We start from the raw sequence: 20,556 nt of genomic DNA, 5'->3' as shown, positions 1-20,556 counted from the left end.
TGTTTGAAGTAAACGGAAAACAATAATATTGCCCCAATTATTATATTTGAATTTAAATTTAAAATTTAAATAATTAAAACTAATAATTTAAAATTTAAAATTTAAAAATTTAAAGTTACAAATATAAAATATCAAATTTAAAATTTAAATAATTAAAAATAATAATTTAAAATTTAAAATTCAAAATTTGAAATTAAAATTTATATTTTTAAATCTCAAATTGAAAAATTTAAAGTTACAAATATAAAATATCAAATTTAAAATTTAAATAATTTAAAATAATAATTTAAAATTTAAAATTAAAAATTCAAAATTAAAAAATATATTTTTAAATCTCAAATTGAAAAATTTAAAGTTACAAATATAAAATATCAAATTTTAAATTTAAATAATTAAAAATAATAATTTTAAATTTTAAATTTTGAAAAATAAATATTAATTTTAAAATTATAAATTATAAATTTTTAAAAATTAAAAATTAAAAATTAATGCAAATATTTATATTTAAAAATTAAATATGGATGGGATTAACTTAATTCCACCCCTATTCCGGGGCTCAGTATCACATAAATTTGCTCTCATTCTATCAAAATTGAAGCACTGAATATTATGGTCCATTTAAATAGAATACTCATCGATAAACTTTGATATAATTATAAACTCATTAAATCGTTCTCCACTTGCACATAGAATTGCTAAAAAGTAAAATGGTTTTAGAAGTGTAAAATCATGTACAAACTAATAATTGAAATTGGATGATTTTGGCGTACTAGAGGCATGTAAAAGAAGAGAAAATACACAAGAACACCCCCTCTTTGACCCCACCCCCGAACGAAACGCTCATTAGACCCGACCCCGAATGAAACACTCATTAAACCCATCCCCCCTCCCCCCCTTGACCCTTGGGATATGACAGACTTTCTCGGTTAAGACCCTGACGTCCTTGTCAGTCCAATCACACACACAGTCTAAGGTCATCAGGCGATGTGAGACTCGTCTCGCTAGCCTTGTCGTCCAGACCCTTACATAGCCGGTCATCTTGTCATACAGACTCTGACATAGTCTTTCACCTTATCTTTCAGATCCTGACTCAGTCGAGACTCGCCACATATTTTCAACTGGTGATCGGCTCTGATACCAAATGTAACGACCCAGCCTCCCCTCCCAAAAATATTAACATTGTTGGTTAATTAATTAATCAACTTTTTAAAATATAATTTTATTAAAAATTAACATGCTTAATTATTATTTAAGTAAATTATTATTTTACCACTATAATTAATTTTATTTCTACTCTTCCAATCTAACTATTCAAACGTAATTATTTTTTTTTATCCCTCTGAATAATCCAATTCTTATTAAAATACAAAATTATTCTAATCCCTACAAATCCCACAAATAATACCTATTTCACGAATAAACAAAAATAGTTTATTTCCGAACCAAACATGACCTATGATTTTAATTTTTTTTCTCTAGAACTTATTTTTTTTTGAATTTTAGTATTAGGATGTACCCAATAAATTTTTAAACAGAGATAAAACTACATGCGGTAACAAATCAAGAACTCCCCAATGAAGCCTCATTAGGAAGCTTCCTATTATTTTTTTTTTTTTGAAAATGTATGCTAATGCTTGTTTAGTTCGGCTTCCGGAACAAACTGAACTTTCTATTTATCAGAGTATAAGCTCTAAATGGCCGTTTGGTTGCATGTGGTTGCAACTGCACTGCAATTGTAACTGCATATAAATACAAATTTCGTCATTGGATTATGATATGCCTAGAAAATGGTGCTCCAAACTTTTTGCAAACCCATAATGTGTACTTGAAATAAATGAAAAAAAATTAATAATGTTAGGAGTCTGACACGACTCGCATTCAGAATCTCCTACTCTGATGTCATGTGAAATAATCGCTGTACTTTAAAAATTTAAGTTGGTAGAGAATGGTATTTAAATATTTTCTATATTAGCAATCTCGTATAAGAATATATATATACTTACACACACATGTATATGTATGTGTTTAAAAAAGTGATCAGAAAGATAAAACATTAGTCTTTTCAACTGCTACAGTTGAAATTGCGGTCAATTTAGACAGTAGTTTTAATTACTGCAATTGGACCTCGTCATAAAGTTTTAACTACATTGAATTTAAGTACCTCGCACGGATGGTAACATGGTAATTAGGTTAATTGCATTCAAATGCATAAAATTATAGTATGCAACTCGTGCATTAGTGTACTCACGAACAGAGTTCAATATTTTAAACTTAATATTTTAAAATTAAACGAATGAAACACGTAAGATATACGCTATGCGAGGATTAATTGTATATTAAAAATGAATAAAGTTTCAAAATCTATTTTATAGGTATCAAATAATCTCGAAAATTATAGGTATATGACTAGTAATTAACGGTTCATTTTTTAAAACAAATTCGTGTTAATTTTGTTAAAAATTTTAATATGTAAATCTTAATTATCATAGAACATGTCTAGTAACTAAAATTTAATTTTAAACTATCTATAACAAAATTTTAATTGAACTATACAATACAATAACATTAAAGGACGAATCCTCCACCACTACAATAACATTAAAGGACGAATTCTAATGGCGCCGCTCGGCCGCTGCTCGCCGGGCCATGGTTCCCTCTCTGCACTGTACCTTCAAATCTCACGAAATAATAGATAAACACTCTACGTAAAAGGATATCCACAACGCAATAAAATGCATGGCCCAAGGTACATAATAGATATGCACCCTACGTAAAAGGAAATAATGGATTATAGTACCATCTTGTTACCTCTAACAATCTATCATCGTGGAAGGTTGTATATTAAGTGTTAGTGGTAAGGCCACAAATTGCACTGGAACTGAGATTAAATATATATTTACATAATTTTGAGCCCTATATGTGTTGAGTGTAATTTGCCATTTCGATTTTAATGGAATCATTCCTCTCCTTATGGTGGTCGGATGATGTACAAGAATACATAATTTTAATAATATTTTAAGGAAAATCATGCGGATCGATCAATGTATCGATAGCCCACTAGGCCCAAATAGTCGAGCCCAAATCATGGGTCCAAAACAATAATTCGGGTCAAATAATTCGGGTCAAAGCGACTCCTCGCCACCGAGTGGATCCGGTCCAAAACCCTAAACCTCGATAGGGATCGATCGATCGATCGACCGATGTCGGGGACGCGCCTCCTCCTCCGCCGCCGCCGCCGCCGCTGCTGCTCTAGCCATGGACTTCGGCGGCGTGGACTCCACCACGGGGCGCGCGTTCGCGAGCCCTAGCGAGATGTGGAGAGAAGAAGTCGGCGCCGAGGAAGGGGCCGAGAACGCCGATTAGCGAACCCTAGAAAGGCTCTCAGCTCTCGATTTGGTTCGGTAAATGTCGTCAAAACCCTAACTTTTGAGGGTTTCATTTGGATTTGGTGTAGGGAGTGGAGGCTTCTGTGGATGGGGTTTTAGGTGGGTACGGGTGCGTGAACGACGCCGATGTGAAGGGGAGCGAGGGTTTTATAAAACCCCTTTTGATCGAGCGCTTTGGAAGTGCAAAGCGGCATCTTGTTGCTCTCGGTAATCTAATCTCGTTCTATTTTTAGCTTTGATTTTGTGTTCGCCTTTGTTGATTTGGATCATTTGTTCCGGAATAGAGATACCTACGGTGAGAAATAGAGCTTAATTTCGCTTTGCTTACGCCTATGTGCATATATGTAGTGTTGGGGTTCTTACTGGTTTCATAAATTTGTGATAGATTGCGGTTCGGGAATCGGACGAGTGACGAAGAATCTTGTTATAAGGTACTTCAATGAGGTAAGTGTTGCTTAATGTCTCTTTGATGTGTTATTTATAGACGTACGGTGCGCTGCCCCCTCCAATCCAAAAGCTTAAGCCAATAGGTAGAGAAACACCTGCAGTGATGTTTTAACAATCAGTTCTAGTAGCGCAAATTACGTCATGCAAGATTTAAGTAATGTCACATCACCAAAGAGTTTTTTGAGAGTAAAATGGTAGTAGTACATTACCAAAGCGCGCGCAAATTACACATACAGTATGCTTCCATGTTAAATTACTTGAATTTCCTGTGGTGGGAAGGTGATTTTACTCACTATTCAGCATTATGATAGAAAAATCTAACACGTTAGGTGTTTGATATGCGAACAGATGAATAATCATGGGTTAAGTGATCTTGCATAGTGCATATCTGTTTTTCTTAATGTGATGAGCATAATGATTGTAATTACCAGGGTCAGCGGATCATTTGCATAACTCAATGATCTATTCTTTCATTTGTGTATGTTTTATGAATGTATTTAATAGATATGCAGAGAAATGTATGTTGGTGCTCATTTGCAGCGTTGAGCTTTTCAGGTTGATCTTGTCGAGCCGGTATCACATTTTCTAGAGGCTGCACGCGAAAGTTTAGCTCCAGCGATTGATGCGGAAGGGGATGCTCACAAGGCTGTTAATTTCTATTGTGTCCCTCTTCAGGTAGTTGCTTTCTTTAGTTGATTTTGTGAGCTTAATAAGTCGATATTTATTCATAATTCTGTTTGGCTGAATTTTGCTACAGGATTTCACTCCAGAAGCTGGAAGACATGATGTAATATGGGTTCAGTGGCGCATACGGCAACTTCCAGATGATGATTTTGTCGCATTTTTTAAGCGTGCGAAGGTACTTTAACTCAAATATATGAAACTTCCAGTAACATATGCTTTCACATCATTAATCTGCTCTTTGCTTCTGTAGTTATGAAAATATGCACTTGGATATTCTTTCTTTTTTTTGTTCCTTTTGCATATTTGTGGGGAAAAATGCATACTATTGTATTGCAATACCCAAGTACATGTTTTAGTTTGCTTCTACTATAAAATTTCAAAAGAAATAATTATTTTTACACTCAGTGGATTTTTTTTCCTAATTTCTGGTGGTTATTTGTATTTTTCATCCTGCTATTTACCACATTAATGGTTTCTATGTAGGTTGGGCTTTAAAGCTATAATGGTTTTTTCGTCGTTAAAGAGAACATCGCAAGAAATGGCATGAGCACATTGTTCTCTCTTGTATATACTCCCACATCTTGATGATAGAATCACAGATTGCCGATAAGACGCCTTTACACATTAAGATGTTTCTTTCAGGATTCGTATTGGATAGAGATGATCACAGTGTGACCAGATCTGTCTCGTATTTCAAGGAGCTTTTCAACCAGTGCGGTCTTCACATCTACAGAACTAAGGTTCAGTAAAATTTATTTATTTTTCATTCAATGTGATATTAAACATTACAAAAAGAAATTCGCCTTATCAGTTTATCATGAATTTTAGCCTTATTATCTCACATTTGCATAAAAAATAAAAAAAAAACAAAAAAAAAAACAGAGGATCAAGAAGGGCTTCCCAAGGAATTATTCCCTGTGAAGATGTATGCTTTGGTAACCGATAAGCCAAAAGGAGGGAACAGTGATGGAAGAACCAGGAGGCACAATTACACTCCTGTTATCATCCGGTGACAAATATAAAGGACCCAAGTGAGTCCCTAAATTTCGTCTATTGGTTCTCCTAGAACTATCTTGCATGAATTGGATGGTGAAAAGTAGATTTGGGATGACTACTTTCTCCCCGTTGGTTTTCGTACCTTTCCTTTTAGTTTTATGTGTTAGTATGAGATGATCACTAGTGTTACATCGACACGGACAACACCCAGGAATTTGTATGCTGTTTTCCAAATTTATGCCAATCCACAAAAAAGAAAAAAAGTAACACTGGTAAATTGAAGGAGACAAAAGAGAAAGGACAATGAAGTTTCAGTAGAGAATACTTAACTACTGTACAATAAACATGGTGAGTTTGTTTTCCTTTCCTGCACATTCCCCTTGGATAATGATAATGTAATCCTGTTTTCGTAGTAGTCTGAATTGCAATCCGGTTCAACTCGTATCTCGCTTTCATCAAAATTCGATATGAGATTGACTCATGTTGTGTCAGGTTAGTATTGGTCCTTAAAAACGCAGAAGTAATTAGAGTGACGCAATGATAAAAACATTTTATTAATGAGATTAAATGATTGACCGCCATGATCTTCTGGTCAAGAAGAAGGTTATCCACAGAAGAGGTAGCTTACAGAAGTGGGTGTTGGAATTATCTAATGAGAATTTTCGTTGGCTCCGAAGTGTGAAGTAACCGTTGTGCTCTAAAAGTTTAAATAGTTAGAGAATAGTATTTATATTTTAAAATTTTTCTAGGCTTGAGATTTTTTTCGGGACTCATGATGTGAACTTGAATTAAATAAGAGAAAATTAATAATGTTAGGAGACTAGTGTGATTTGAACTCAGGACATGAGCCTGGCGTGATTCGAACTCAAAACTGTCTGGTTGATACCACATGAAACAATCGTTGTATTCTAAAAACTTAAGCTGTTAGAGAACGATATTTATATGTTTTTATATTTAACTCGAAGGATGTTAAGAAATTGATGAGAATATGCCCGGAAATCTACTGCATTCAGAGGATATGCCCGGAAAATTGGTATGTATCTCTTCTCCTGTTTTGACAATGGAACTTCAGATATAGCTGGAAATTTCTTAGCCTTATTTTAGGTCAAATTCGGTGACGGGAAATGCCGGTCAAAGGCGACGGCAAATGGTATATGTACTAGAAATTTGAGAAATTGTTGATTGTTCTTTAAGAAATGTGGTGGAAAATGTGCTTGGAAATTAGGATTCTGAACTTGTCGAGTAAGTTAAAGAAGTTTCAAAGTTCCATTTTAAGCTAAATCACGTGACTCGGATTAACTGGATAAGCTTGGGACGTAGGCTCAATTATTGCATAATTCAAAGATTGTGAGAAAATTTTCTATAAAATGTTGGTAGTCTCGGAGTTTTCCATTTTATATATATATATATATATATATATATATATATGGGTTAATTGCATACACGTCCCTATAAATATGATAAATTATAAATATATTCTTACAAAGTTCAATTTTCATAAGTTATTCCTACAAAAGTTCTAATGTATTCAGATATATCCTTATCATTAAATTTCACTAAAGAAATTTAATTAACCACAGTTAAAATATTTAATCATAATTAATTAATAAAATAAATTAATAATTTTATTCTTCCTCTTCCTCTTCCTCTTCTGCTTCTTCTTTTTCTCCTCTTCTTCCTCATTTTCTCCTCCTTTTTCTCCCCAGAAATGGCCACACAAACCACTCTCCCTCTCCTGCTCCCCATCCTCCTCCCTCTCGCCACCGCGTCGACCTTCAACGTTGTCAACCATTGCTCCTACACCGTCAGGGCCGCCGCCTCGCCCGGCGGCGGCGTCCAGCTCAACCCGGGCCAGTCCTCGTCCTTCAACGTGGCTGACGGCACCACCAGAGGCCGCGTCTGGGCTCGCACCGGCTGCTCCTTCGACTCCAACGGCAACGGCCACTGCCAGACTGGCGACTGCGGCGGCGTCCTCGCCTGCATCGGCTATGGACAGAACCCCAATACTCTCGCCGAGTATTCTCTCGACTAGTATGCAGGCCTCGACTACTTTGACATCTCCCTCGTGGCTGGTACTTTCATTCTATAAACTTAAGCTATTAGAAAATAGTAGTTTACAGTATAAATTTGTGAACGAACATAACCGCTTTGTTTTCAGGGTTCAACGTGCCGCTGAGCTTCATGCCGACATCGAACGGCTGCACGTCGGGGCCGAGCTGTGCCGCCAACGTAAATGCGCAGTGCCCGGCGCCGCTGCAGGTGCCCGGCGGGTGCGACGACCCGTGCACGATCTTCAGGACGCCGGAGTACTGCTGCCCCTCCGGGAGCAGCTGCAACCCGACGCAGTACTCGGAGTACTTCAAGAGCCAGTGCCCTCACGCATTCAGCTATCCTGGCGATCACAACGGCACCGATTTCACTTGCCCTGGAAACACCAACTACCAGGTTGTGTTTTGCCCTTAGATCACAGATACTAGCTACTATACGTATAGCGGTATCTATACATGCACACGTATGCCTACGTATTGTATGCGTGTGGAATAAAGGAGGGAAAACTTCAAAAACCCCCCGTGGTTTCGTGCATTCTCACTTTGCTACCCTGTGGTTTAAAACGTATCAATTTGCCCCCCTGTGGTTTCGTTTTTATCTTTTTGTTATCAATTTTATTATTATTATTTTTTTAAATCAGTGACAAAGTTAAAATTAAAGGATACTAAAGTGACTATTCGATAAATATAGATGGTTATCTAAAGTTTTTTGTATATAATTTAACGAAATATTAACGAAAAAGCTTCCGAAAAGATAAAAATGAAACCACATGGGAGTAAATTGATACGTTTTAAACTACAGGGTAGCAAAGTGAGAATGCACGAAACCACAGGGGGGGTTTTTAAAGTTTTCCCAATAAAGGAGGCGGCTTCGTGGAAGCTCCTTCCATGGGGATTATAGTTTTAAATAAAAGTAATAATAAGCCTAATTAATCCATTTGGTTGGATACAAAATATAATTACAACATTTTCTCATTTATCATGGGCTTATGTCGCAACAAGAAGCTGAATGAAAAAATAAGATTCTGTGCTTCAACAATAAAAGCTCTTCTAACTTAAAAACTCATCTTACATGGAAAAGCTGATGGGAGGATTTTAGCATAGCACTTCTCCCATAGCATTACTTAAAATAGCAATTCATTAAAGAGAAAAATATTGCTGCAGTGATTAAATAGTAAATAAAATGTTCATCGAACAGAACCAATATCCAAAAAAATAAGCCGTCAAAACGACCAGACCCTTCAAATAATTTGCTTTCGCACCCAATAGCAAAACTATAACATGAAATTTTGTACAAGGAAACTAAAAAAAAAAACAATCGAAGTGGTCCAATTCATCCATGAAATGCCAAGAGATCTACTATGGCCCGATTCATAAAAGAGTTGATTTCCATTGCAAGGTGATGCTCAAGAACACGAGTGACCGATGAAATCGGGGCGAAAACTGCAGCATCAGGAACTAGGCATTTACAAGATCCATTAAAAAAATAACCAGCCATAACCTAGGGAAAATCTGCGACTCTGCGTGAAAGTATACCACACGAAGCAAAGGAAATTGATCAAACCCCAAAGATCAGTAGCTGAGACTTGCAATTACACTAGAATTAACATTAGCAAAATAATAGAGTTGGAATGAATCGGCATGGGGAAAAGAACAAGCCTAGGCTTACCTTGATAGATTACAATCTCCTTAAATCTGTAATGCAGACATCAACTGCTTTTCCCTGCCATCTTCGATGGAGGCAACGTCCCAAACACGACGTCCCAAAGCGAAGACGTAATTCCAAAGCCCTTGTTTTGAATTCTGAAGTGGTGGTTCAGATGATACCTCTGGGTATTACAAACAATTATTTGTTAGAAAAAGTAGCAAAAAATGATCCCAAAATATTTAGCAAGCACAAGGTCAACTTCTCACCTTGAGGTTTTTCGCTGGGTCGGAAGTGGGTTGGCCGTGATGGAGGTAGTAGTGAGTGCAATCGTACATCACATAACCCAATAGGCCACCACCAAATAAGGCGGGAGTGGTGGAGGGGGTTGATATGAGCCTAACCAGGTTCCAGAACTAGAATATGGCAGGAGTCAATAGGCTTTTCTAACAGCTAAATGCTTGAAAAATTGAAAAGATAAGTCATGTGAATCCCCGGAAATAAAAGCAAATATTTTATGCCCGAAAATTGAAATGCATGGCATATAGTACTACTAGAAGCCCCGATTTTTTAAGTTCGTTGGTTTTAAGTATCAGAAGAATCTATACTGGGAATCATCTTCTTTCTTTCAATATAAGAAAGTTGAGAATTATGCATTTTTAACTATGTATTTCTAGCGTCAGCATGAATAGTCATCAATTGAAAAACCAGTATCAGGAATTTGTATCCACTGATTTTAAGGGTTAGAAGCTGTACCGGCACACACAAAATGGCCGTTGCGGCCGGAGGGAAAACAAGACGAAGTCCGTCCATTGGATGCTTATGATGGCATCCATGAAGAAGATAATGGCATGTGTTTGCCCTGAAAACATAGTATTGAAAAAGCTTCTTAGATATATCCAACCCACTTTGCTAATTAACAAAAAGGCACTATTCAGAGAATAAAGAATTTGAAGAGTAAAAGGACTACCAGTAGCTTTTGGTCTTGATGTGGAAAAGGAACCGGTGCAAAGTATACTCAATCAGTGTCCATATAAATATTCCAAAAACCATCATGAGACCCACTTCACGAAGTGTATGGCCCATTTGAATTGACATGGTCAAGCACCAGCAGACAACCGGCAGCCATATGAGCGGAACCGCAAACCATTTAGTGCGTGTTAAAAACTGATGAATAAAAAACAATAATTATACCTTCATTAGAAAGTTTTACAAATACCAGATGAGGCTACTATGTTGGCAAAATAACCATCGGCCTTTTTACCTCCAGAATGTTATTGGCAAAGAAACGTGGGCCTTCCTTGCTAACAATAGGCTGGTGAACCCATTCCTGGTACTGCTCTCCAAGATGGCCAACCTTAATAGCCACATGGAAAAAGTTGTAATTGATGAATTAGCTGTTGTAAATGATAAACAAGAAGGAGAATTTCATGTTAAGTAGAAATGATTAAGTTTTGGAAACTAAGCATAAATGAAATTTGGAATTTTTAACACTGTTGAAAACAGGATTACTACATACTTCAGGGAGAGATCAAGCATCTAAAATCCATCAAGAAATGTTAATAGCAGTTAGTCGTGGTGAAAAACACCACAAGGCTATTTCATGTTAATTTCATTTAGTATTTCATGGTAAAGTTGAGAAACGAAAGAGCATCATAGCAGGAGAAAAGTATCAAGAACAAGCTACCTGAAAAACAAGAGGCTTATCCAAATCCACGGTGAACTCCTGGGCCACCATCTTTGAACTTTCAGAATTACCAGACAAAAAGGAAATTATTAAATATTTCAATATTCCTGCAGCCAACATACATGAAGAGAATCAAACAAAAGCAATGGAATAATAATTGCAGGTGACTGTTACACACTGCAAACACCTCTATAATCACTATTGAACAGCCAAACATATTCCGGCCAATAACCAGAGATTAAACTCAAAATACCATAACAAAAAGAAGCTGTGAACAATCACCGCTCATGTGGAAACAATTCAAGGGCTCTACAAAAGGTGAGATATCATTTCTGATTCCGAACGGATAAATAAAATATTGATGTCACATCAATCATCTGCAATAACAAGATGAACTCCCACAATTTTAGAAAACCGTTGGATCGCTATCATGTCAGCAGTGAGCAAAGCAGGATTTATAGAATCTATCACCCCCTAGACAATAGCACATGCCCCAACTTTTGGTGGCACGATGAGCTGCATCATGTGGTCCCAAAAGTTTTTCCCAGATGACAGAAACACCAATAAGATAACACTTACAATGAGATACATTTAAAAAGGTGATTTTGGTCTCAATAACTGTACCAACCGAAAAAAGAAAAAAAAGTGAGGTTATTTAAAACAAAATTGAAGGATTTTCTTTTCTTCTAATTTCAACAATTTACCAGGACGACAAGTGAACTGCGCAATTTATCAGTGCATCACAAGCTTAAATAAGATTACAATACAAAACAATTTTTTTGTTCACATTGACTAAAGCAACAAAATCCCAAATTGCATATACGGTAGCACCAAAATGTGATGTTGATGTAATCACCTGATCCAACATTGATAAAGAAATAGCATTTATTTATAAAGATATACACACGGTCAATATCATAATATTTATTTATAAGCAAGAGATCGGGTATATTCTAGGCACCTTTTTTTGGGGAAAAAAAAATAAACTCGACTTCAAAACCCTAATCATCTTACAAACACATAAAACGGAACGAAATTAAGAAAAGTTACTCCCTGATGCACATAAATCGTTAACATAACCATCATAAAACCCTTAAAATCTCGGTCAGCGACAAAAACAAGCCACATTAACAAAAAAATTAACAAAACGACAATTAACATCACATTTTTATAACATCTGGGAACTAAAATCCGCAAAAAACCTAAGAACCCAAAACCTTTTCACACAAATCAAACAATGCGGCCTCAGAAACAATTTCTAATCCCAAATCAACACCCAAATCCCACATCATTACAATGCACGGAGTCATATCAACCAACAAAACAAACAATGGCGACGGATCTAGAGATCCGTGCTTCGGATGCAATCAAAGAGCGAAAACAAAACCGAGCACACCAAACCCTAATCCGAATCGTGCGCACCTGAGACACGTCTCGCGATCTGGGAACCCTAATGGCGCTCTCCTTCGCCCTCCGACGCTTCTTCTCCGGCGACAAATCGCCCTCGGAGAAGAGGAGAGAGAGAGACAGAGAGAGAGAGAGATTTACGAGAGAGAGCGAGAGAGAGAGAGAGAGAAGAGGAGAGATGATAATAGGTTTGTAAAGAGCAAAGGGTAAAATTGCATAGATAGTCCCTATACTATCCAAATATTTCTATCCACTCAACTCACCTTGTATTTTTCGTAAGAGAAAATATTTTAAATTCTAAATTTTTTCCGTATATTACTCTTCATCTCCCACTATAAAAAAATAAAGCCAAAACAAAACACGCATCTAAACACTTACATATTATCTTTAATTTTACTATGCAAGCTTAATTAAACTTGTAAAATCAAATATAATACTTTGTAATACGTTTTGTAAGAAAAAAATGAAAAGAAAGATTATTTTCTTTGCTGGGGGACTGAATTGCAATAAATAAATGTTCATGATTCTGACTGATTAAGTTATAAGAACCAAATCGTAACATCGGGATAGTGCGGGGGCTACTCGTACAGTTTGCGTTCCGCCAATCTCTCTCGTTCTCATGTGTGGGCCCCGCTTCTGGGATCGAATCTCCGCCGTTAATTCTTGAACGGAATGTTCGGGCGCCAGCTCAGCCGTTCGTTGGAGTTTAGCGGGTGACAGCTAAGCGCCTCCGGCCGTGATCTAACGGGCGCCGTTAGACTCCGTTTATCCTCCGTTAAGTAATTAATAATTTGTATTAGTGTTTTAATTAATTATAATTTATTAAGAATTAGTTAAATAGGATTTAGTGTTGTTCTCCGAGTTCAAACCGTTGTTAGTTTTATTAAGGAGAGAGATCACAACATAGTGTCGGTATGCTTACCAAGTAAGTTCCCCATAAATGCCCCAGCTTATTAACTTATAGGGTTAATTTCATACGGGTCACTACAAATATAATAAATTATAAATATACCTTTATAAAGTTAAACTTTTATATGTTGTTTCTGTAAGAATTCTAATTTTTTCAAATATCTCTCTCTAGTTTATTACCGTTAAAGCATTATTTATTTTATAAGTGAAATGATCTTTTTGTCATCATATATGTATCCCTTCAAAAATTTAAACTGTTAATTGAAGAGGGATAAAAATATCAATACACTTCATTAACTAACTAGGGTTTATTATTTTGCTTATGGTTAACTAATTTTTTCTAATGAATCCTAACAATATGGACATATTTAAAAATATCAAGATTTTTATAGAAATAATATAAAAGTTGAACTTTGTAGAGATATATTTATTATTTACTATATTTGTAGAGACCTGTATGAAATTAATCCTAATTCATACTGGAACGCACTACTGTTCTGCGCAACAGCAGTAATGCCTAACAGATATTTACAGATAATATTAATTTATTTGTTATTAGTTCTGTTTGGAATAAGAATCAATAGAGGATATATACTTATTATGAGCGACAATCTAATAAGCTTTTACGATTTTGGATTTGATGGTTTTCAAATAATATATCTCACTTGTAGATTTTGTGCTAGACCAAATTTTCTCTTAACATAAATAAGATTCTAAAGCCTTAAATTCAACAGCTTTAATTTAATCTTCTTAATTTTGTTGCTAAGGCAACAAAATGGAGTCTACCAACTTTTAGTTGTAGTAAAAGTTTTAATCATCGTAACCATAAAATATTAGCTGCTCAATCTCCAATAGTAGACATTTTTAAATATAAGACCAAAATAAATAATGTTTTATGAATTGGTATATTTATATTTATTTATTTAACATTATTGATAAACTTCCACGAAGTAAACACCAATAAAAAAATTTGTAAAGCAGAAGCTCTAATTTAGAAATAAAGCTTTTAATGGGAAGCTCCCCAATCATACCATGTTGGGGAGCCATCAATTCACTATCATGTATAAGTTTTTGTCGTCACTTAATAATTTGTTGGATATTTTCTAACTTTAAAGTTATGAGAGAACTTTTAGGCTTCGTTTGGTACGGATATAAGTAAGTTATGAGAGAACTTTAGAAGAAATGATTATAATATTTTGATAGGGATAAAAATAACACATGACAACTTCTTAAAATGTAACACCCCAATAATTTTATATCAGATGAAAATGAGATTTTTATTGGGTATATAAGAGAACTTCATCTTAATAATAATAACTGAATTTAAATATTTTGAACGACCTAACGAGTTATTACTGCTGACAGAAAATTTTAATAAAATATTACTGTAAGGAACAGATAGATCAAATAAACTTGTAATATGTTTTGACAAAGCTATGGGCTAATAAGTTGCTTGGTGGAAATATTGTTGGCATTTAATACTTCTCAACTGATTTGACAGCTTTTTCCTGTGGCCTATTATTAATTATTATTATTAATATTAATTATAAAAATAATAATAAAATATTATTATTATTATTATTATTATATGTGCATGAGGTGGGCACAGTGATCAAAGCAGGTGCAACTCGAGTGGCTCAATCAAGGAGAAAGAGAGATATTTTTTTATGTGACAGCTATAAATGAACATATTAGGTCCTTAATTAATTACTTGCTATGTTTTCTGATTATAATTTTATTAATTTTGTTTTGAGTACATGGAAGCGGATCTATGGGCTAACAACTGTTTTGGAGTGTATGATAACTGGTTATTTTGAAATAAACCACTTGTTTATTTTTTTCTATTTGAATATCACACACTTTTGGTTGCGAATTACATGTGTGAAAATTTTAAAAAAAGAATATAAAGAGATCAATTTTTTTATTAAATTACAGTAAGTAATTAATGATTTGTTTGGCCTCTCTGTAGAACTCTAGGAAACTCGAAAAAAAAAAAAAGAAATATAGAGAACTAAAAAACTAAAGAACACAGTTTTCACACTATAGAATTTTTTTTTTAATGTGTCAAACACTTTAATTAAATGCGAATCCAGAACCACGGCTAAACATGAACTATAACTATGATCTTCAATACTTGGATTTGTGAGTCACTCATACACATTATAAATGAGAGAAGCACTAAGGATAATTAGATATTTGCCATGTTCCTTTAGCCAGTAATTTTCAATTCACAAAACGAAGCAAAACTTAAGCAAGTATTGGTAAAGAGTTCAAAAAAAAAAATAAAAATAATTACTAAGCCAAAAATAGAGAAATAAAGATTACACTTTGGGATGTAATGATCATTGAAATGGGCCAGGGCTGGTCTTAGAGCTGCAGCAGGACTTCATTTGCATTGTTTTCTGGGCTAAAATCTGACAGCCCAGTATCAGACTTCTGCCTCAGGAATGGGATGGGACAGACGAGAAAAAAGAAAAAGTTTTGGACTAGGGATGTCATTATGTGAATGGGTACGATTACTTGAAATTTCTTTCCAATCCAAATTCGAACAGAGCAGATTCAGGTTTGGGCATAAATTTCGTCTAGACCCAATCCAACCTTAGTTCGTCTAGACTTAAGTTGTGACGGTCTCTACCACAAATTTATAGTTAAGTGTTTAGACGATACATTCTCAAACTAGACCTAACTGGATTCAACTTTTACATTCGAAAAGCCAAAGCTGGATGCTTCACAAACTAAAAAAGTTAAAACTTTCTCTAAATGAATTTCTAAAGACCCATTTAGTCATCCCTCATCAAACTTGAATGTTTGGGACAAAGATTAGCATAAAATTACATCAAATACTATCTATCTACACACTTCACAAAATAACAAAAATCAAAATAAATGCTAGCAAGTGTGGAAGCTTACAACATGCAAGATGACAGCCAATAACACATGGGAGGTTTGAAATGACAGGCTGGAAGGCAGAAGCACTGTTGGAAGAATAAAAAGTAGTGCTGTCAGATACCCTGAATCTCTTCTGTCTGACAACAATAAGCAAAAGAATGAGACAGCCACAAACCAGCTATACCATGCCATTTCTCACATGTAGAAGGACTGAGAAATCAGGAAAAAAAAAAAAAAAATCAGAAGGACACATCTGCAAAAGTAGTCATACAGCAAAAATAAGGCTGAGACATCACAGTTGAGATATCATATAACTCACCATAGAACTTGGTATCAGGAGATACTAAACACTCTAAAAGCAACTTAAAAGAGTCCATTTTTTTATTTCAAGTGAAATTTAAGAAGAACAAAGAAAGAAAAATAGAGAAAGAAAAGGAAGAGAAAAGAAGTTCTAACATTCAAATTGTTTTCATTCTAATAGTGAAAACGCAGTTCATGTAACTCTCTTTTTCTTTGCTCTCTTTAGTTCCTCTCTTATTTCATCCAAACATTTAAAAGAGCGGAGATAGTAGTCAGTGGAATCAGCACCAATTTCAACTATAGATATACTGTCACAAGAAGCAGAATGAAGCCTAAGATCCACCATTATCTCACAAGAAGAAATTTAAGCCAAAAGCCAAATACAATAACCATACAAACAAGCACTAGTTTGGGAAACCATACTCATCACATCATACAGAGCCATACAATCATACAATACTCCAACATTACACCATTTTCCAGACCCTTCAAAACCAACTTGGTAGCACAGAAAACAATATAGGCTGTAATGAAGATATATTATCACCTCTAAGTAGCCTCTTCCTCTTCCTCTTCCTCCTCGTACTCCTCTTCCGCCGTAGCATCCTGGTACTGCTGATACTCCGCGACCAAATCGTTCATGTTACTCTCCGCCTCTGTGAACTCCATCTCGTCCATCCCCTCCCCGGTATACCAATGCAAGAAAGCCTTCCTCCTGAACATTGCAGTGAACTGCTCGCTAACCCTCCTGAACATCTCCTGGATCGAAGTTGAGTTCCCGACGAACGTCGATGCCATCTTCAGCCCCTTAGGCGGAATATCGCACACGCTGGACTTAACATTGTTCGGGATCCACTCCACGAAGTATGAAGAGTTCTTGTTTTGGATGTTGATCATCTGCTCGTCGACTTCTTTGGTGCTCATCTTACCACGGAACATGGCGGAGGCTGTGAGATAGCGGCCATGGCGGGGGTCGGCAGCGCACATCATGTTCTTGGCGTCCCACATCTGTTGGGTTAGTTCGGGAACGGTGAGAGCACGGTACTGCTGGGACCCGCGGGAGGTGAGGGGGGCGAAGCCGACCATGAAGAAGTGGAGGCGCGGGAAAGGGATGAGGTTGACAGCAAGCTTGCGGAGGTCGGAATTGAGCTGGCCGGGAAAGCGGAGGCAGCACGTGACACCGCTCATCGTGGCGGAGATGAGGTGGTTAAGGTCGCCGACTGCGTGAAAGAAGATTAATAAGTGTAAGGTGGTAAGAGAACAGGAAGCAAGTTCAAAGTCCATTATGTACAAGAAGCAAGATCAAAGTCCAATGTCTCCACTTCGCATGGCTTCTGCCTTCTCGAACAACTTTTCTACTCCATAAATAAGGAGCAAGTGTTACGCAAACAAAACAATTTTGGGATTTTGATGTGTTGAGAAGCTAAAGCGAGCTATTGCCCCCAAAAGCAGAAGCTCCAATTTTGAAGCTTTGGCATACTTGTGTAGAGACGGTGCTTAATGAAAAACAAAGCACCAACTGGGCTAAAAAAGCCCTAAATGACAAGTAGTTAAGTCTCGTAATCTAACAAAACTTGGAATAATCCAACAAAGTTACAAACTTAATACAATACTGCCTGTAGACCTAAATTAATAGGAACAAAAAGAATCTTGCATTAGTAAAAGTGTAGAAGTAAGAAATAGACGACAGGAGAAAAATACTTACAAGTAGGTGTGGCAAGCTTGAGAGTGCGGAAGCATATATCGTACAAAGCTTCATTGTCGAGCACCATACACTCGTCAGCATTCTCAACGAGCTGATGAACAGATAATGTAGCATTGTATGGTTCCACGACTGTATCTGAGACCTTGGGTGAGGGGAAGACAGAGAAGGTCAACATCATGCGATCCGGGTACTCTTCTCTGATCTTAGAAATAAGAAGGGTGCCCATGCCCGACCCCGTGCCTCCTCCCAAAGAATGGCAAACTTGGAATCCTGTACGATCAATGAAATATGATGGAATCAAATGCCAATCCAAGTTCCCATTAATTCTCTTCAAAACCGAAAACAGTAGCGGATAGATGAAGACATAGAAATACATTCAGAAGGTTGGTAGTTAAAAAAGTCTCTTTTGTAACACTAATTTGCCATATCACGACCAGAGGAGATATAGACATATATGTCGAACTTCCACACTCTAGTTAACAACAAAATATTTCAATTCGATCATTTCAAAGCAGCAATGAACTGTAAGCGTGACAAGATAATGTGCACGCCTATACAGAACGTATAATCAGATGACGATTCACATTTTGGACCAACATGTTAAATCAACACTAAGTTAATGAAATTATGGAAAATGTTGATCTTTTTTTTAACACTGAAACAACAATGTCTCCGTATTTAAGTCACACCGAAGAGAACACATCTAGGTCAAAATGCAACCAAGTTACATCTAAATCACTTCACCCACCAGTCCTCCATTTTTGTTCCCTCGACTTCCAATGCCGTCAGCTGTTTCAGGATAGTTTGGTAACTTCCCAGTTCTATTACTCCCAGTTCGGTTACTATCGTTGGAAGGTTTCAGAGACAAACTGGGAAAAGCGCAGACGATTGATACGGAAATAGCAGCAATACACAGTATTTCATGTAATCTCATAAGGCTATCTAATGACTTAACAAGAGAAATTCATTATTCACACATTGATCTCCAGCAAGCAGAGATCTCAAAATTCAACATATTATTGTATATTAAAACATACTCAAAAGAATCCAAATTAAATAAACAAGAAATTAAAAACTACACCATAAACCGAATTAATTGTATTACAAAATATAAACTTGTAAGCAGGTCGTAGTTCTCCACCTCCTTCTTTTTAGGTTTAAATAGCAACAGTACAAAAGATTGATAAGGGAATAGCAACATTACAGTTCATATCTTGTAATTTTCTGTAAATAGTGGAGTTATATTAAAAAAAAATTAACAACAAAATCTTAATTTTCAACTAGAAAGGCATTCATGAGCGTAGATCTCCCACGACAAAACATTTCAAGGTCCAACATACTATGTAACAACATTTACTCAAAAAAAAAAAACAAACAAAATATCATACCCAAACAAAAAAAAAAAAGAAAAAGAAAAAAGGAAAAACACCACAACCCAGAAAAATCGGAAAAATATAAAAAAAGTGCCGGGACACCTCAATTGCAGGATTTAATCCCTCAACTAACCTTTTTTACTATCTAAATTGGGGATTTTGTTTAGTTTAATAGTGCTTAGTCCAAATTTAACTGCGGATTCCGTTAGCAAAACCATCAAATTTCACGAATCCCAAATTAAATTTAGAAAAACAATTCTAAAATCGACAATACGTTAAAAGGGATGAATTTTTGCCCCCCAACCCCCCCCCACCAAAAAAAAAAAAATCAGAACTTTTGAAGATGGCCGAAACCCTAATAAAGATGGTAATACCTTGCAAGCAGTCGCAGTTCTCGGCCTCCTTGCGGACGACGTCGAGCACGGCGTCGATGAGCTCGGCGCCCTCGGTGTAGTGCCCCTTGGCCCAGTTGTTTCCGGCCCCGGATTGCCCAAAAACGAAGTTATCGGGGCGGAAGATCTGGCCGAAGGGCCCGGATCGCACGGAGTCCATGGTGCCGGGCTCGAGATCCATGAGCACGGCGCGGGGGACGTAGCGGCCCCCGCTCGCCTCGTTGTAGTAGACGTTGATGCGCTCCAGTTGGAGCTCGGAGTCGCCGCTGTACTTGCCCGAGTGGTCGATCCCGTGCTCGTCGCAGATCACCTCCCAGAACTTGGCCCCGATCTGGTTCCCGCATTGCCCCCCCTGGATGTGCAGGATCTCCCTCATCTTCAATCGATCGAGGTCGAGGTCGAGGTCGAGATCGCGGACGAGACGACGACGAGGAGGAGGTGGTGGTGGAGGAGACGAGGAAGGGGACGATGAGGGAGGGGGAGGCGAGGGTTTATACGGAGGGGAAAAGAGTAGTTGTGGTCACCGCGATTCTCGCTCACCCCCGGTTTAAAATTAGCGAGCCTCAACGAACCCGCAGCGACTGGGTCTCTCTCTTTCTCTCGGGTTCTCTAAACAGAAAAAATTTACAAATAACCCCTCAACTATCAAAAAAAAAAAAAAAAAAAAAAAAAAAAAAAAAAAAAAAAA

General features: G+C 36.6%; 3 protein-coding genes and 2 pseudogenes across 4 annotated transcripts in view; 3 read left to right on the top strand and 2 right to left on the bottom strand.

The window, feature by feature from the left end:
• Window positions 1-5,857, top strand: part of LOC109715348 (alpha N-terminal protein methyltransferase 1) — a 51,352-nt gene extending 45,495 nt beyond the window's left edge. Inside the window, exon 7 of the mRNA XM_020240324.1 lies at window positions 5,160-5,857. Within this exon, the coding sequence (XP_020095913.1) occupies window positions 5,160-5,192 (33 nt within the window). The 3' untranslated portion in view covers window positions 5,193-5,857. The remainder of the gene's footprint in view (window positions 1-5,159) is intronic.
• Window positions 3,236-5,875, top strand: LOC109715357 (annotated as a pseudogene).
• Window positions 5,166-8,142, top strand: LOC109715352 (annotated as a pseudogene).
• Window positions 8,630-12,472, bottom strand: LOC109715351 (dihydroceramide fatty acyl 2-hydroxylase FAH1-like). Of its 2 annotated transcripts, none has more exons than XM_020240328.1 (8): window positions 12,316-12,472; window positions 10,894-11,000; window positions 10,471-10,563; window positions 10,177-10,373; window positions 9,963-10,068; window positions 9,476-9,622; window positions 9,231-9,390; window positions 8,630-9,081 (listed from the first exon to the last, which is right to left on the bottom strand). In XM_020240328.1, exons 2-7 carry the CDS (start codon window positions 10,942-10,944, stop codon window positions 9,271-9,273), a joined length of 714 nt encoding a protein of 237 aa, XP_020095917.1. In that variant the 5' UTR covers window positions 10,945-11,000; window positions 12,316-12,472; the 3' UTR covers window positions 8,630-9,081; window positions 9,231-9,270. The 2 variants fall into 2 exon arrangements, with proteins under 2 accessions (XP_020095917.1, XP_020095918.1); XM_020240329.1 differs by having other exon boundaries at window positions 10,894-10,951.
• LOC109715347 (tubulin beta chain) lies at window positions 16,671-20,447 on the bottom strand. Its single transcript, XM_020240321.1, has 3 exons — window positions 19,851-20,447; window positions 18,104-18,373; window positions 16,671-17,618 (listed from the first exon to the last, which is right to left on the bottom strand). The coding sequence occupies exons 1-3, from the start codon at window positions 20,242-20,244 to the stop codon at window positions 16,948-16,950; spliced, it is 1,335 nt and encodes a 444-aa protein (XP_020095910.1). The 5' UTR covers window positions 20,245-20,447; the 3' UTR covers window positions 16,671-16,947.

Source organism: Ananas comosus, linkage group 9, assembly GCF_001540865.1.
Source record: "Ananas comosus cultivar F153 linkage group 9, ASM154086v1, whole genome shotgun sequence".
Lineage (NCBI taxonomy): Eukaryota > Viridiplantae > Streptophyta > Magnoliopsida > Poales > Bromeliaceae > Ananas > Ananas comosus.
The sequence above is the reverse complement of the archived record's forward strand: the minus strand, read 5'-3'. Positions and strand labels throughout refer to the sequence as shown.

Excerpts from the sequence above, each read along its gene's own strand:
- LOC109715351 (XM_020240328.1), bottom strand. The coding sequence starts at position 10,944 with ATGGTGGCCCAGGAGTTCACCGTGGATTTGGATAAGCCTCTTGTTTTT. Across the intron at positions 10,564-10,893 it reads ATAAGCCTCTTGTTTTTCAG|GTTGGCCATCTTGGAGAGCA; the intron begins GTAGCTTGTTCT and ends GTGGCTATTAAG. Across the intron at positions 9,623-9,962 it reads CGGCCATTTTGTGTGTGCCG|TTCTGGAACCTGGTTAGGCT; the intron begins GTACAGCTTCTA and ends GCCATATTCTAG.
- LOC109715347 (XM_020240321.1), bottom strand. The coding sequence starts at position 20,244 with ATGAGGGAGATCCTGCACATCCAGGGGGGGCAATGCGGGAACCAGATC. Across the intron at positions 18,374-19,850 it reads GAACTGCGACTGCTTGCAAG|GATTCCAAGTTTGCCATTCT; the intron begins GTATTACCATCT and ends TTGATCGTACAG. Across the intron at positions 17,619-18,103 it reads CAAGCTTGCCACACCTACTT|TCGGCGACCTTAACCACCTC; the intron begins GTAAGTATTTTT and ends TCTTTCACGCAG.